General features: G+C 37.1%; 1 protein-coding gene and 2 long non-coding RNA genes across 4 annotated transcripts; all 3 read right to left on the bottom strand.

Moving 5' to 3' along the window:
• Positions 1-5,561: 5,561 nt before the first annotated feature.
• On the bottom strand, positions 5,562-8,581 carry LOC131979813 (complement C1q-like protein 2). Its single transcript, XM_059343855.1, has 4 exons — positions 8,512-8,581; positions 8,331-8,414; positions 6,562-6,687; positions 5,562-6,483 (listed from the first exon to the last, which is right to left on the bottom strand). Exons 1-4 carry the CDS (start codon positions 8,531-8,533, stop codon positions 6,203-6,205), a joined length of 513 nt encoding a protein of 170 aa, XP_059199838.1. The 5' UTR covers positions 8,534-8,581; the 3' UTR covers positions 5,562-6,202.
• A 968-nt stretch (positions 8,582-9,549) lies between these two features.
• Positions 9,550-16,196, bottom strand: LOC131979814 (uncharacterized). 2 transcript variants are annotated; one of them, XR_009395143.1, is made up of 3 exons: positions 15,949-16,196; positions 9,728-9,811; positions 9,550-9,612 (listed from the first exon to the last, which is right to left on the bottom strand). It is a non-coding gene; the product is annotated as an uncharacterized LOC131979814 (long non-coding RNA). The 2 variants fall into 2 exon arrangements; XR_009395142.1 differs by lacking the exon at positions 15,949-16,196 and adding an exon at positions 10,170-10,367.
• LOC131979816 (uncharacterized) lies at positions 14,134-15,691 on the bottom strand. Its single transcript, XR_009395144.1, has 4 exons — positions 15,498-15,691; positions 15,325-15,387; positions 14,738-14,959; positions 14,134-14,342 (listed from the first exon to the last, which is right to left on the bottom strand). It is a non-coding gene; the product is annotated as an uncharacterized LOC131979816 (long non-coding RNA).
• Positions 16,197-17,175: the final 979 nt, after the last annotated feature.

Below are 17,175 nucleotides of genomic sequence, written 5' to 3'. Positions count from 1 at the left end.
AAAATAATACCGACATTATCGTGAACGATACGATATGGCACACCCCTATTTCAGTGTCAATAAGAATATGATCTCTGTCCATAGCATCAAGGTGAGCAGCACAGATGTGTTGTACATGTCGTGTTTGGATGCTAATGTCGGCTCAGAGGCAGGAGCAACATCTGTAAAGAGACGATGTTGTCTGTTGTTGTTATACCGACTGACGTAAACAGTGATGTGATGACGTGGCTCTCTGTGCGTTTTATTATTCAGTACACCAGTCATACTGGAATTTGTTTCTTGCAATATGCAGTTTTTGCTGACAAGCAAAATAAAGAGAATTTTGGAAGAAAATAAGTTGTTCAGAAGTACGGACTGTACCACTACCCCACTACTGTTTACATGCACAACACGTTATTTACAGCTGTTTGACCGGGCCCCGTTTTGTCTAAAAGTGCTGAGTCATGGTTGAGGAGATCTGGTGCGATAGTTTGAGAGCAAAGCATCAATCAGAAACAGAGAAACAATGATGGAGATCTATTGATAAGGTGTGGTGAGAAATTAAAGTGATGAGTCATGTTTCGTTATACTAATAATACAGAATGAATACTTTAAAAATACCCCAGAAAACAAAGAAACCATAACTCTCTATGGACTCTGTATTGACAGAAGGAGCCTCCTCAACAATTTCATCCGCTAGCAAAAAACAGGAAAGATGGTGGTCATGTTTGTCAGTGAAATACCTGCGTTCTCCGTTTCTAGGTCACTTGTTTTGCTCTCGGTGGCAGTCACTCGAGTTTCCAAAGACTTCAGGTCTGCAGCTTGGACTGAAACACAGAAGAAGTTTGGTTTGTTGTTCATATTTATTGTAAGTTCATCAGTTAACTGACACACTTCATCACCTGCATTTTCTCTCTCCAGCATCTCGATCCTGGACTCACTGCTGCTCAGTCTGGTCTGCAGGTCTGGAGTTGATGCAATCACAGTGAATTACAGAGCAGAGCATGCTGCTTACATGTACAACACATTATTTACAGTAGGTTGAAGCTCATTTTACCTCAAAAACACACTGAAAACTGCTGTATATATACATGACAACTTAAAAGCTATGACACATCTTAAATAAAACAGAGCGATCATTTACTGATCCTTTATGAAATATATTTAAAAAAGAAAACTTGACAAAGAGAAAATGTTCAAATTGATAAACTTTTGTGTCTCTAAGTTTCTTTCTGTTTAATTTGTTTTCTACATCGTAGAAACTTTATCCAACTTTATTGTAGCACTTAAATAAACATTTAACAGCTTCAAATATTGTGGTTAAAAAACATGTCAGTGAAATACCTGCGTTCTCTGTTTCAAGGTGACTTGTTTTGCTCTCGGTGGCAGTCAGTCGAGTTTCTTGAACTGAAAAACAAAAGTTTGATTTTGTTTGTGAATTATTACATGACAACAGTTCAACATAGATAGATCCTCATGTCCATGTTAATATTGATTTCAGTGCACTGACACACTTCATCACCTGCATTTTCTCTCTCCAGCGTCTCGATCCTGGACTCACTGCTGCTCAGTCTGGTCTGCAGGTCTGGAGTTGATGCAATCACAGTGAATTACAGAGCAGAGCACATTGCTAACATGCACAACACATTATTTACAGTAGGTTGACCCTCATTTTACCTCAGAAACACACTGAAAACTGCTGTAAATATCCATGTCAACTTAAAAGTTATGACACATCTTAAATAAAACAGAGCGATCATTTACTGATCCTTTATTAAAATATATTTAATAAAGAAAACTTGACAAAGACAGAAAATGTTCAAACTGATAAACTTTTGTTTCTCTAAGTTTCTTTCTGTTTTTTTTGTTTTCTACAGCGTATAAACTTTATCCAACTTTATTGAAACACTTAAATAAACATTTAACAGCTTCAAATATTGTGGTTAAAAAACATGTCAGTGAAATACCTGCGTTCTCTGTTTCTAGGTGACTAGTTTTGCTCTCGGTGGCAGTCAGTCGAGTTTCTTGAACTGAAAAACAAAAGTTTGATTTTGTTTGTGAATTAGTACATGACAAGAGTTAAACATAGATAGATCCTCATGTCCATGTTCATATTGATTTCAGTGCACTGACACACTTCATCACCTGCATATTCTCTCTCCAGTTGGTTGATCCTGAACTTGCTGATGAGAAGTTCATCCTCACTGCTCCTCAGTCTGGTCTGCAGGTCTGGAGTTGATGCAATGACAGTGAATTACAGAGCAGAGCATGCTGTTAACATGCACAACACATTATTTACAGTAGTTTGACCCTCATTTTAACCTCAGAAATACACTGAAAACTGCTGTAAATATACATGAGAACTTAACAGTTTTTATGGTTTTTCCAAAATAGAACAGAGTGATCATTAACTTCGTGAAATATATTTAATAAAGAAAATTTGACAAAGACAGAAAATGTTCCAACTGATGAACTTTTATTTCTCCAAGTTTCTTTCGGTGTTTTTTGTTTTTTGCTTTATTATAACATTTAAATAAACATTTAACAGCTTCAAATATTGGGGTTAAAAACAAGATGTTTGTCAGTGAAATACCGGCGTTCTCCATTTCTAGGTGACTTGTTTTGCTCTCGGTGGCAGTCAGTCGAGTTTCTTGAACTGAAAAACAAAAGTTTGATTGTGCTTGTGAATTATTACATGACAGTTAAACACAGATAGATCCTCATGTCCATGTTCATATAGATTTCTCCTAAAAATGTATTGTAGAGCTCACAGTCAATCAGTAGAAGAAGAAGAAGACTACTTTATTAACTCTATGGAGTCTTGGGCCATTTTGTCCATTTTTAAATCCTTTTCCTTTTTTTTATGTCTGTTTTGTCTTTTTTTGTCATTTTGTGCTTTTTTTGGGTCACTTTGTGTCCTATTTAGACCTTTGGTCCAACATAAAATGTGATTTTGAATCTTTTTTTAATTTTCAAAACACTATCATGCTCAAATAATTTTAAATGTTCCAAATGTGAACAAAGGTGTCAAATCTACCATATAAGAGGGTTCCATCCAGTTCTATCATTTGATACTAAATCTATTTGAGCTTGTCTCCAGTTTTACTTGGTATATCATCATCAAACTGAAACTGGCCTCATGGAGTTTACAGCCAGAACTTTAGAGGTAAATTTACAGTAGGGCTCCACGCTGCTTTGTTTTCTAGTCTGATGGAGTCAACACGTCTGGATTATTTGGAGTTTTTAGTGACTCCAGAGGGCTTATCCCACTGGAGGCAGTATCAAAATGACCAAAAAAAAGGGGCGTCCCGGTGGCTCACACTGGTAGAGCACTTACCACTAAGGCTGAGTCCTTGCTGCGGCAGAGCCGGGTTCGAATCCGGCCTGAGCTCCCTTTGCCACATGTCTTCCCCTCTATCACTTTCAATAAAAAGCATAAAAATGCCCAAAAAATAATCTTTAAAAAAATGACCAAAAAAAAGACACAAAATTATTTTAAAAAAAGACACAAAATGATCCAAAAAGATACAAAATTGACAGAAAAAAACGAAATTACTTAAAAAAACAAACAAAATGACCAAGACACAGAATTACCAAAAACGAAAAAAATATTTTTTTTTTTAAAAAAGACAGAAAATGACCCCAAAAAAAGACAAAAATGACCAAAAAAAAAGACAAAATGACCCAAAAAAAGACAAAATGACCCCAAAAAAGATAAAATGACCCCAAAAAAAGACAAAATGACCCAAAAAAGACAAAATGACCCCAAAAAAGACAAAATGACCCAAAAAAAGACAAAATGACCCCAAAAAAGATACAAAATGACCCCAAAAAAAAGACAAAAAATGACCCCAAAAAAGACTAAATGACCCAAAAAAGACAAACCATTTAACCCATCCTTTTTTACACACAAGTGAACACACCTACACCTGTGTAATCAGTGTGTACCTGAGTTCTCCGTCTGCAGCAGCTCCACGTACGCGTTGAGCTCCACCACCATGTCTCTCAGAGCCCTCACCTCCGCCCAGATGTCAGGTGTGGTTGTCTTTGTGGTCTCCGTCTCCTGAAGCTCCCCCTGAGCTCCTGACCCACACAGAGCCAGCAGCAGCAGCAGCAAACCAACAGCCCTCATTGTTCAGTTCACACGTCTTCACAAAGGTGCAGAGGTCCAGTCGGCCCGCCTTATATCCTCTCCAGACTCCAAGGATCCTGTTTGGGATGACGTGTTCCAGTTTGGCCTCAGATGAGCCGATATGATCTGTGTGCAGGTGAGAAGATACCAGCTGCTGCAGGCTGCTGGAACACTTTGACCATGAACGCCTCTCATGCAGTCCCAGCCGTGCATACAGGGTGTTTATTAACACAGACACACACCTCAATATGTCCAGAAATGACAGAAAGTCGTCTCATGGTCCGTATTAAAATAATTAATAGAAAATCTGTTTTGCTTTTGGTCCTCAGACATTAGTTGGTTTATATCAATAAATAAAAGCGTCTGCTAAGTGACTAAATGTAAATGTAGTTGCTAATCTGGCCAGAACAAGTCCATGTTAACCAGTTGTACAACATTATAATTTGCTGCCAAGTTGTCCACCACCAGGTTTTGTTCAGCTAAATACGAGGAGTCATTTACTCAAAAAATAAGCAAATTAAACATTTCACCAAAGAAAAATAAAGTTCTGGGCCTGTAAAAGAGGTCAACTAAACAGAACTTAACTAGAAAATTTCCTCTGGGGAAATTCTGAAAGGGCCACGGGGGCTACTGCCGGTGTGTGTACACTATGATGAGATTCTTCAGAGATTTATAACAATTAATACTAGTAATGATAATAGTATATTATATACAAGGAGCACACCTACAACAAGCATTCATCTTCAAGTATTTATACAGCAACCTATGACCTATGTGTGTGTGAGAAACGTGTATCTGGAGGAGCTTTGAGAGCAAATCATCCATATCCCATAATATGGTGCTTTTTTCACTATTTTTGAAGAAAACTACACTACCACATGTATTAACAGGCTATAATGGATCTATTTTTCATTTTAGGTGTTTTAAAATTTGACAATTTTTGACAAAAATCGACATGACTTATTTGTTCAGTTTTTGGACATCTCATAATATGGTGTTTTTATGTCATTTCTGGACAAACTTTGCTTTATTATGTATCAACAAACGATAATGGACATATTTGAGGCATTTTTAGGCATTTTAAAATGTGACCATTTTTTGATAAAAATCAACATGACCTTGTTTGAGGGGGTCATTTTTGGACATCCATAAAATGGTGTTTTTCTGTCATTTCCACCCATATATATTGTATTGGAGTATTTTCACAATGTGGTTTTAGTACTTTTACTGCAGTAAAGACCTGAGTACTTCTCGTTGTCATGTATCATGTCCAGCCTGACGGTGAAGGTTGGCGACACGTTATTTTATTATTTTTTTGTGTTTAATGAAGACATGGTGGACCTGCAGTTAGCAAAGTGGTTTATTATTGATGGTGAGTGTTTAACAAATATAATATATAATATCTGTTATATTAAAGATGTTCTGAAAGGAAAACCTGCAGCCTGAGCTGGCTCAAACTGCCGAATTCTGTCGGGTCAAATTCTTGTTTTTGTCAATGGAGTCTGGCAGCTTTAACTCTGTGTCCCTGTAAACTGTTTGTAAAACTGTTGATCTGCTCTTCAGCCAAAGTAATGCCATTTAAATAACAGAGTGATCATATATTCATTTTAGAAATAAACATTAAAACTCTCTCTATATTTATATTAATCCAGTCCAAGTTTAAAACAAGTTCTTCGTGATAAAATAGTGCTGACTCTGCACTTTGACAGCATGTAGCTGTGTATTATCTCGTGCCCCGACAGAAAGGGAGGAACGTTAATGTTTGTCTGCCTAGAGACAACAGCAAAAACATCTGATTGGATAACAGCTTTCAGGACAGTAACCCTTTCATGTCTGCAGCACACTTGATTTAAACTGAGGCTAAAATAACAATAATGTCTATATTTCAGATATGAAATATGATATTTATAAAGCTGGTGTGTGGAGAATAAGAGGGATTAAACATTGTTTTCTGAATGCTTCACAGATTTATTTCAATGTTGCTTTCATGTGATGACACAACAGAGAAGTCAGATGCAGAATCTCATTATTTGGTACATGCAGTAAATCACAGTGTAGCCAATAAGGAGTCAGACAGCAGCTGAAGGATCCTCACAGTGTGAAGAGGAGGGAGCCACTGAAGGTGTTGTGGTTGTTAACAGTGTCAACGAGAGAATAGCCTGATGGGAGAACGAGGTGGATTTCATCTCCTGCCATCAGCTCCAAGACAACAGAGTTAGTCAAATATTCAACCCCTCCCTCTTCCTTAGTCTCATTATTCCACATGATCCTCTGGTTGTTCTTGTGAACCTGTACACCCATGTAACCTGCTTGGTTACCACACATAGTGAACTGGAAGTAGTAGACCCCTCTGACTGGAGCTGTGAAGAAACCTACAGAGCAGAAAATGAAAAACTAACAAATGTAGATTAACATGAGTAAACATGTTGATGTGAGCTGCAGTAAATTACCTGTAGATGGATTGTAAGCATCGCCGATGTTGGTGAAGACTTTGCTGTATTTCAGTGTGATGTCTGTGTTGAATGGTCCAACAGTTCCTGAATCAGTCAGAGCTGTGTAAAAGGCCACCTTCCTCTCTGTTAACAGAACAAAGTCAGTGTAAGTCATTTAACTTCACCTGGACTATACATGTAGAGGGTTGTCAAAAGTATCGTTACTCAAAAAAGTATCGATATTAAAACGTTGTGTCCGGATACGATACTCATTTTCAAAAGTATCGAACTTCAAACTTGGAGAAGCATCTTGAGGACCGACACCCTTTACAGCCTTCACAGTGAATTTCGACAGGTTAGTGTCTTTTGTTTCAAACTGACCTGTTACTGATGTTATCGTGGCCGGTGGCTCGCATTAATGTTGCCCGTGTTATTATTAGCCATTAGCCGCAGCTAGCAATTAAAGGCTGATGTCACGTTAATGATTATAAGCAACGTAAATAAATAAATCAGGCATGTAGTATGTCCATATTACGTTAATTGACACAGTGTCAGTATACATAAGCATAGAGTTAGTGAGTTTACATGTTGCATTTTTCTTGTTAATAAAAATATTTCTGTTAAATTTTGGGGTCTTTGTTGTCATCTTTGTGGTATCGAAAATGGTATAGAAAAGTATCGGTATCGAGTTGAAAATTTTAGTATTGTGACAACCCTAGTAGTGTGTGTGTGTGTGTGTGTGTGTGTGTGTGTATGTGTGTGTGTGTGTGTGTGTGTGTGGTAATGTCCAATCACTGTTGTGCCTCCACTCAGGCTCCCACTCTGTTGTATTATGTTCAAAGTGCAGCCACAGCTGACAGGTCTGTTTATTATACGTTGCTTTTGGGTTCACATTTTGAAAAGTCACTTGTAATTATTGGTAGATGTGAGGTACATTTTTTTGGTGATTGTTCCAAATCAGTGCCGTTAATAGAGACCAACTAAAACATGCATCATTCATCTGATTTGTTTAACTGCAATGTGATTGATACATGCTAGCAGGCTAGCGTTAGCGTGCTAGCGTGCTAGCGTTACCTTACAATAAAGTCCAACATTAACTTCTCATGTTCAGTAATAATAAGAATGTGATCCCCGTCCATAGCATCAAGGTGAGCAGCACAGATGTGTTGTATGTGTCGTATTTGGATGCTAATGTCGGCTCAGAGCCAGGAGCAACATCTGTAAAGAGACGATGTCGTCTGTTGTTGTTATTATACCGACTGACGTAAACTGTGATGTGATGACGTGGCTCTCTGTGGAGAAGCGTTTTATTATTCAGTGCACCAGTCATACTGGAATTTGTTTACTGCAATATGCAGTTTTTGCTGACAAGCAAAATAAAGAGAATTTTGGAAGAAAATAAGTTGTTTAGAAGTTCGGACTGTACCACTACCCCACTACTGTTTACATGCACGACACGTTATTTACAGCTGTGTGACCGTGCCCCGTTTTGTCTAAAAGTGCTGAGTCATGGTTGAGGAGATCTTGTGATATAGTTTGAGAGCAAAGCATCAATCAGAAACAGAGAAAAATTATGGAGATCTATTGATAAGGTGTGGTGAGAAATTAAAGTGATGAGTCATGTTTGGTTATACTAATAATACAGAATGAATACTTTAAAAAGACCCCAGAAAACAAACAAACCATAACTCTCTATGGACTCTGTATTGACAGAAGGAGCCTCCTCGACAATTTCATCCGCTAGCAAAAAACAGAAAAGATGGTGGTCATGTTTGTCAGTGAAATACCTGCGTTCTCTGTTTCTAGGTCACTTGTTTTGCTCTCGGTGGCAGTCAGTCGAGTTTCCAAAGACTTCAGGGCTGCAGCTTGGACTGAAAAACAGAAGAAGTTTTATTTGTTTATTTGTTTATCTGTTTATTTGTTGTTCATATTTATTGTAAGTTCATCAGTTAACTGACACTTCATCACCTGCATTTTCTCGCTCCAGCATCTCGATCCTGGACTCACTGCTGCTCAGTCTGGTCTGCAGCTCTGGAGTTGATGCAATGACAGTGAAGAATAGAGCAGAGCACGCTGTTAACTTGCACAACACATTTACAGTAGTTTGACCCTCATTTGACATCAGAAATACAATGAATACTGCTGTAAATATACATGACGACTTAAAAGTTATGACACGACTTAAATAAAACAGAGCGATCATTGACTGATCCTTTATGAAATATATTAAATAAAGAAAACTTGACAAAGACAGAAAATGTTCAAACTGATCTAAGTTCCTTTTATGTTTTGTTTTCTACATCGTAGAAACTTTATCCAACTTTATTGTAACACTTAAATAAACATTTAACAGCTTCAAATATTGTGGTTAAAAAACATGTCAGTGAAATACCTGCGTTCTCTGTTTCTAGGTCACTTGTTTTGCTCTCGGTGGCAGTCAGTCGGGTTTCTTGAACTGAAAAACAGAAGATTGATTTTGTTTGTGAATTAGTACATGACAACAGTGAAACATAGATAGATCCTCATGTCCATGTTCATATTGATTTCAGTGCACTGACACACTTCATCACCTGCATTTTCTCTCTCCAGCGTCTCGATCCTGGACTCACTGCTGCTCAGTCTGGTCTGCAGGTCTGGAGTTGATGCAATCACAGTGAATTACAGAGCAGAGCATGCTGCTTACATGGACAACACATTATTTACAGTAGGTTGAATCTCATTTTACCTCAAAAACACATTGAAAACTGCTGTATATATACATGACAACTTAAAAGCTATGACACATCTTAACAGAGCGATCATTTACTGATCCTTTATGAAATATATTTAAAAAAGAAAACTTGACAAAGAGAAAATGTTCAAACTGATAAACTTCTGTGTCTCTAAGTTTCTTTCTGTTTAATTTGTTTTCTACATCGTAGAAACTTTATCCAACTTTATTGTAACACTTAAATAAACATTTAACAGCTTCAAATATTGTGGTTAAAAAACATGTCAGTGAAATACCTGCGTTCTCTGTTTCTAGGTCACTTGTTTTGCTCTCGGTGGCAGTCAGTCGGGTTTCTTGAACTGAAAAACAGAAGATTGATTTTGTTTGTGAATTAGTACATGACAACAGTTAAACATGGATAGATCCTTGTGTCCATGTTCATATTGATTTCAGTGCACTGACACACTTCATCACCTGCATATTCTCTCTCCAGTTGGTTGATCCTGAACTTGCTGATGAGAAGTTCATCCTCACTGCTCCTCAGTCTGGTCTGCAGGTCTGGAGTTGATGCAATGACAGTGAATTACAGAGCAGAGCATGCTGTTAACATGCACAACACATTATTAACAGTAGTTTGACCCTCATTTTAACCTCAGAAATACACTGAAAACTGCTGTAAATATACATGAGAAGTTTTTATGTTTTTTTCCAAAATAGAACAGAGTGATCATTAACTTTGTGAAATATATTTAATAAAGAAAATTTGACAAAGACAGAAAATGTTCAAACTGATGAACTTTTATTTCTCCAAGTTTCTTTCGGTGTTTTGTGTTTTTTGCTTTATTGTAACATTTAAATAAACATTTAACAGCTTCAAATATTGGGGTTAAAAACAAGATGTTTGTCAGTGAAATACCTGCGTTCTCCATTTCTAGGTGACTTGTTTTGCTCTCGGTGGCAGTCAGTCGAGTTTCTTGAACTGAAAAACAAAAGTTTGATTGTGCTTGTGAATTATTACATGACAGTTAAACACAGATAGATCCTCATGTCCATGTTCATATAGATTTCTCCTAAAAATGTATTGTAGAGCTCACAGTCAATCAGTAGAAGAAGAAGAAGAAGATTACTTTATCAACTCCATGGAGTCTTGGGCCATTTTGTCCATTTTTAAATCCTTTTCCTTTTTTTTAATGTCTGTTTTTTGTCTTTTTTTGTCATTTTGTGCTTTTTTTGGGTAACTTTGTGTCCTATTTAGACCTTTAGTCCAACATAAAATGTGATTTTGAATCTTTTTTTTACTTTCAAAACACTATTATCCTCAATAAAGACTTGTAAATGTTTCAAATGTGACCAAAGGTGTCAAATCTAACATATAAGAGGGTTCCATCCAGTTCTATCATTTTATACTAAATCTATTTGAGCTTGTCTCCAGTTTTACTTGGTATATCATCATCAAACTGAAACTGGCCTCATGGAGTTTACAGCCAGAACTTTAGAGGTAAATTTACAGTAGGGCTCCACGCTGCTTTGTTTTCTAGTCTGGATGGAGTCAACAAGTCTGGATTATTTGGAGCTTCTGGTGACTCCAGAGGGTTAATCCCACTGGAGGCAGTATCAAAATGACCAAAAAAAAGGGGCGTCCCGGAGGCTCACACTGGTAGAGCTCTTACCACTAAGGCTGAGTCCTTGCTGCGGCGGAGCCGGGTTCGAATCCGGCCTGAGCTCCCTTTGCCACATGTCTTCCCCTCTATCACCCCCTTTCACTCTATCACTTTCAATAAAAAGCATAAAAATGCCCAAAAAATAATCTTTAAAAAAATGACCAAAAAAAAGACACAAAATTATTTAAAAAAAAATACACAAAATGATCCAAAAAGATACAAAAATGACAGAAAAAAACTAACTTACTTAAAAAAAGAAACAAAATGACCAAGACACAGAATTACCAAAAACGAAAAAAATATATTTTTTAAAAAAGACAGAAAATGACCCCAAAAAAAGACAAAAATGACCAAAAAAAAAAGACAAAATGACCCAAAAAAAGACAAAATGACCCCAAAAAAGATAAAATGACCCAAAAAAAAAAGACAAAATGACCCCAAAAAAGACAAAATGACCCAAAAAAAGACAAAATGACCCCAAAAAAGATACAAAATGACCCCAAAAAAAGACAAAAAATGACCCCAAAAAAGACTAAATGACCCAAAAAAGACAAAACATTTAACCCATCCTTTTTTACACACAAGTGAACACACCTACACCTGTGTAATCAGTGTGTACCTGAGTTCTGCGTCTGCAGCAGCTCCACGTACGCGTTGAGCTCCACCACCATGTCTCTCAGAGCCCTCACCTCCGCCCAGATGTCAGCTGTGGTTGTCTTTGTGGTCTCCGTCTCCTGAAGCTCCCCCTGAGCTCCTGACCCACACAGAGCCAGCAGCAGCAGCAGCAAACCAACAGCCCTCATTGTTCAGTTCACACGTCCTCACAAAGGTGCAGAGGTCCAGTCGGCCCGCCTTATATCCTCTCCAGACTCCAAGGATCCTGTTTGGGATGACGTGTTCCAGTTTGGCCTCAGGTGACCCGATATGATCTGTGTGCAGGTGAGAAGATAGCAGCTGCTGCAGGCTGCTGGAACACTTTGACCATGAACGCCTCTCATGCAGTCCCAGCTGAGCATACAAGGTGGTTATTAACACACACACACACACACCTCACTATGTCCAGAAATGACAGAAAGTCGTCTCATGGTCCATATTAAAATAATTAATATAAATCTGTTTTGTTTTTGGTCCTCAGACATTATTTGGTTTATATCAATAAATAAAAGCGTCTGCTAAATGACTAAATGTAAATGTAGTTGCCAATTTGGCCAGAACAAGTCCATGTTAACCAGATGTACAACATTATAATTTGCTGCCAAGTTGTCCACCACCAGGTTTTGTTCAGCTAAATACGAGGAGTCATTTACTCAAAAAATATGCAAATTAAACATTTCACCAAAGAAAAATAAAGTTCTGGGCCTGTAAAAGAGGTCAACTAAACAGAACTTAACTAGAAAATTTCCTCTGGGGAAATTCTGAAAGGGCCACTGGGGCTCCTGCCGGTGTGTGTACACTATGATGAGATTCTTCAGAGATTTATAACAATTAATACTAGTAATGATATATACGTATATTATATACAAGGAGCACACCTACAACAAGCATTCCTCTTCAAGTATTTATTTATACAGCAACCTATGACCTTTAACCTCAAAGTGTGTGTGTGTGTGTGTGTGTATGTGCGTGCGCGTGAGAAACATGTGTATCTGGAGGAGCTTTGAGAGCAAAGCATCGATATCCCATAATATGGTGTTTTTTTCACTATTTTTTAACAAAACTACACTACCACATGTATTAACAGGCTATAATGGATCTATTTTTCATTTTAGGTGTTTTAAAATTTGACAATTTTTGACAAAAATCGACATGACTTATTTGTTCAGTTTTTGGACATCTCATAATATGGTGTTTTTATGTCATTTCTGGACAAACTTTGCTTTATTATGTATCAACAAACGATAATGGACATATTTGAGGCATTTTTAGGCATTTTAAAATGTGACCATTTTTTGATAAAAATCAACATGACCTTGTTTGAGGGGGTCATTTTTGGACATCCATAAAATGGTGTTTTTCTGTCATTTCCACCCATATATATTGTATTGGAGTATTTTCACAATGTGGTTTTAGTACTTTTACTGCAGTAAAGACCTGAGTACTTCTGGTTGTCATGTATCATGTCCAGCCTGACGGTGAAGGTTGGCGAAACGTTATTTTATTATTTTTTTGTGTTTAATGAAGACATGGTGGACCTGCAGTTAGCAAAGTGGTTTATTATTGATGGTGAATGTTTAACAAATATATTTAATATATAATATCTGTTATATTTAAGATGTTCTGAAAGGAAAACCTGCAGCCTGAGCCGGCTCAAACTGCAGAGTTCTGTCGGGTCAAATTCTTGTTTTTGTCAATGGAGTCTGGCAGCTTTAACTCTGTGTCCCTGTAAACTGTTTGTTATTTAAATGGCATTACTTTGGCTGAAGAGCAGATCAACAGTTTTACAGAGTGATCATATATTCATTTTAGAAATAAACATTAAAACTCTCTCTATATTTATATTAATCCAGTCCAAGTTTAAAACAAGTTCTTCGTGATAAAACAGTGCTGACTCTGCACTTTGACAGCATGTAGCTGTGTATTAACTCGTGCCCCGACAGAAAGGGAGGAACGTTAATGTTTGTCTGCCTAGAGACAACAGCAAAAACATCTGATTGGATAACAGCTTTCAGGACAGTAACCCTTTCATGTCTGCAGCACACTTGATTTAAACTGAGGCTAAAATAACAACAATGCCTATATTTCAGATACGAAATATGATATCTATAAAGCTGCTATGTGGAGAATCAGAGGGATTAAACATTTTCTGAATGCTTCACAGATTTATTTCAATGTTGCTTCCATTTGATGACACAACAGAGAAGTCAGATGCAGAATCTCATAATTTGGTATATGCAGTAAATCACAGTGTAGCCAATAAGGAGTCAGACAGCAGCTGAAGGATCCTCACAGTGTGAAGAGGAGGGAGCCACTGAAGGTGCTGTGGTTGTTAAAAGTGTCCCAGAGAAAATGGCCTGATGGGAGATCGAGGTGGATTTCATCTCCTGCCATCAGCTCCAAGACAACAGAGTTAGTCAAATATTCAGCCCCTCCATCTTCCTTATACTCATTATTCCACATGATCCTCTGGTTGTTCTTGTGAACCCGTACACCCATGCGACCTGCTTGGTTACCAGATGCAGTGAACTGGAAGTAGTAGACCCCTCTGACTGGAGCTGTGAAGAAACCTACAGAGCAGAAAATGAAAAACTAACAAATGTAGATTAACATGAGTAAACATGTTGATGTGAGCTGCAGTAAATTACCTGTAGATGGATTGTAAGCATCGCCGATGTTGGTGAAGACTTTGCTGTATTTCAGTGTGGTGTCTGTGTTGAACGGTCCAACATGTCCGTCATCAGTCAGAGCTGTGTAAAAGGCCACCTTCCTCTCTGTTAACAGAACAAAGTCAGTGTAAGTGAACATTTCACAAACTTTTTTGAAACTACAAACTACATCCCCCACACCTTAAAAAAACTAAATGCAATAAGCTTTTTTATCGTCATATCGTCATGTTTAATCATCCTCAAATGACCAGAACACATAATAAAATAATCACCATCACAACAATGAGCTCTCGCATTTGAATTCAATATAATGCAACAAAGTTATGCGAAAGCTTCCACTTTTAAGAGCAAAGAGGATGATGACAGGCTCAGGATCAGAGGCAGAAAACACAAAACCATAACTCTCTATGGACTCTGTATTGACAGAAGGAGCCTCCCCGGCAATTTCTTCCGCTAGCAAAAAACAGAAAAGATGGTGGTCATGTTTGTCAGTGAAATACCTGCGTTCTCTGTTTCTAGGTCACTTGTTTTGCTCTCAGTGGCAGTCAGTCGAGTTTCCAAAGACTTCAGGTCTGCAGCTTGGACTGAAACACAGAAGAAGTTTGATTTGTTGTTCATATTTATTGTAAGTTCATCAGTTAACTGACACACTTCATCACCTGCATTTTCTCTCTCCAGCAACTCGATCCTGGACTCACTGCTGCTCAGTCTGGTCTGCAGCTCTGGAGTTGATGCAATCACAGTGAATAATAGAGCAGAGCACGCTGTTAACATGCACAACACATTTACAGTAGGTTGACCCTCATTGTACCTCAGAAACACACTGAAAACTGCTGTAAATATCCATGTCAACTTAAAAGTTATGACACGTCTTTGTTAAATATATTTCATAAAGGATCAGTCAATGATTGCTCTTTTTTATTTAAGAAAACTTGACAAAGACAGAAAATGTTCAAACTGATCTAAGTTCCTTTTATGTTTTGTTTTCTACATCGTAGAAACTTTATCCAACTTTATTATAACATTTAAATAAACATTTAACAGCTCCAAATATTATGGTTAAAAAACATGTTTGTCAGTGAAATACCTGCGTTCTCTGTTTCTAGGTCACTTGTTTTGCTCTCGGTGGCAGTTAGTCGAGTTTCTTGAACTGAAAAACAAAAGTTTGATTTTGTTTGTGAATTATTACATGACAACAGTTAAACAGATATATCCTCATGTCCATGTTCATATTGATTTCAGTGCACTGACACACTTCACCTGCATATTCTCTCTCCAGTTGGTTGATCCTGAACTTGCTGATGAGAAGTTCATCCTCACTGCTCCTCAGTCTGGTCTGCAGCTCTGGAGTTGATGCAATGACAGTGAATTACAGAGCAGAGCATGCTGTTAACATGCACAACACATTATTTACAGTAGTTTGACCCTCATTTTACCTCAGAAATACACTGAAAACTGCTGGAGATATACATGACAACTTAACAGTTTTGATGTTTTCTAAAATAGAACAGAGTGATCATTAACTTTGTCAAATTTTATTTATTAAATATATCTCACAAAGGTAGAAAACGTTCAAACTGATAAACTTTTCTGTGTCTTTTGTTTTCTACAGCGTCCCAACTTTATAAAATATTAAATCTTTAACAGATTCAAATTTTGTGGTTAAAAAAACAAAACAAAAAAAAATACATGATGTTTTTCAGTGAAATACCTGTGTTCTCCGTTTCTAGGTGACTTGTTTTGCTCTCGGTGGCAATCAGTCGAGTTTCTTGAACTGAAAATCAAAAGTTTGATTGTGCTTGTGAATTATTACAGAACAGTTAAACACAGATAGATCCTCATGTCCATGTTCATATAGATTTCTCCTAAACATTTATTGTAGAGCTCACAGTCAATCAGTAGAAGAAGAAGAAGATTACTTTATTAACTCTATAGAGTCTTGGGCTATTTTGTCCATTTTTAAATGCTTTTCCTTTTTTTTTAATGTCTGTTTTTAGTCTTTTTGTCATTTTGTGTCTTTTTTTAGTCATTGTGTCTTTTTGTAATTTTGTTCTTTTTTTGTGTCCTTTTTAGACCTTTAGTCCAACATAAAATGTGTTTTTGAATCTTTTTTTTACTTTCAAAACACTATCATGCTCAATAAAGAATTGTAAATGTTTCAAATGTGAACAAAGGTGTCAAATCTAACATAAGAGGCTTCCATCCAGTTCTATCATTTTATACTAAATCTATTTGAGCTTGTCTGGCCTCATGGAATTTACAGCCAGAACTTTAGAGGTAAATTTACAGTAGGGCTCCACGCTGCTTTGTTTTCTAGTCTGGATGGAGTCAACAAGTCTGGATTATTTGGAGTTTTTGGGACTCCAGAGGTTTAATCCCACTGGAGGCAGTATCAAAATGACCAAAAAAAAGGGGCGTCCCGGTGGCTCACACTGGTAGAGCGCTTACCACTAAGGCTGAGTCCTTGCTGCGGCGGAGTCGGGTTCGAATCCGGCCTGAGCTCCCTTTGCCACATGTCTTCCCCTCTATCACCCCCTTTCACTCTATCACTTTCAATAAAAAGCATAAAAATGCCCAAAAAATAATCTTTAAAAAAAATGACAAAAAAAAAGACACAAAATTATTTAAAAAAAAGACACAAAATGATCCAAAAAGATACAAAATTGACAGAAAAAAAACGAAATTACTTAAAAAAAACAAACAAAATGACCAAGACACAGAATTACCAAAAACGAAAAAAAAATTTTTTTTTTTTAAAAAAGACAGAAAATGACCCCAAAAAAAAGACAAAATGACCCAAAAAAAGACAAAATGACCCCAAAAAAGATAAAATGACCCAAAAAAAAGACAAAATGACCCCAAAAAAGACAAAATGACCCCAAAAAAGACAAAATGACCCAAAAAAAGACAAAATGACCCCAAAAAAAGACAAAAAATG

Source organism: Centropristis striata, chromosome 11 (genome assembly GCF_030273125.1).
Source record: "Centropristis striata isolate RG_2023a ecotype Rhode Island chromosome 11, C.striata_1.0, whole genome shotgun sequence".
Taxonomy (NCBI): Eukaryota; Metazoa; Chordata; class Actinopteri; order Perciformes; family Serranidae; genus Centropristis; species Centropristis striata.
Note: the sequence above shows the minus strand (reverse complement) of the source record. Positions and strands in the feature narration are given on the sequence as shown.

Bases quoted from the DNA above. Each gene is read 5' to 3' on its own strand.
- LOC131979813 (XM_059343855.1), bottom strand. From the start codon at position 8,533: ATGCTGGAGCGAGAAAATGCAG. The intron at 8,415-8,511 runs GTGATGAAGTGT...TCTGTTTTTCAG, and splicing joins GCTGGAGCGAGAAAATGCAG to TCCAAGCTGCAGCCCTGAAG. The intron at 6,484-6,561 runs GTAATTTACTGC...TCTGCTCTGTAG, and splicing joins TGCTTACAATCCATCTACAG to GTTTCTTCACAGCTCCAGTC.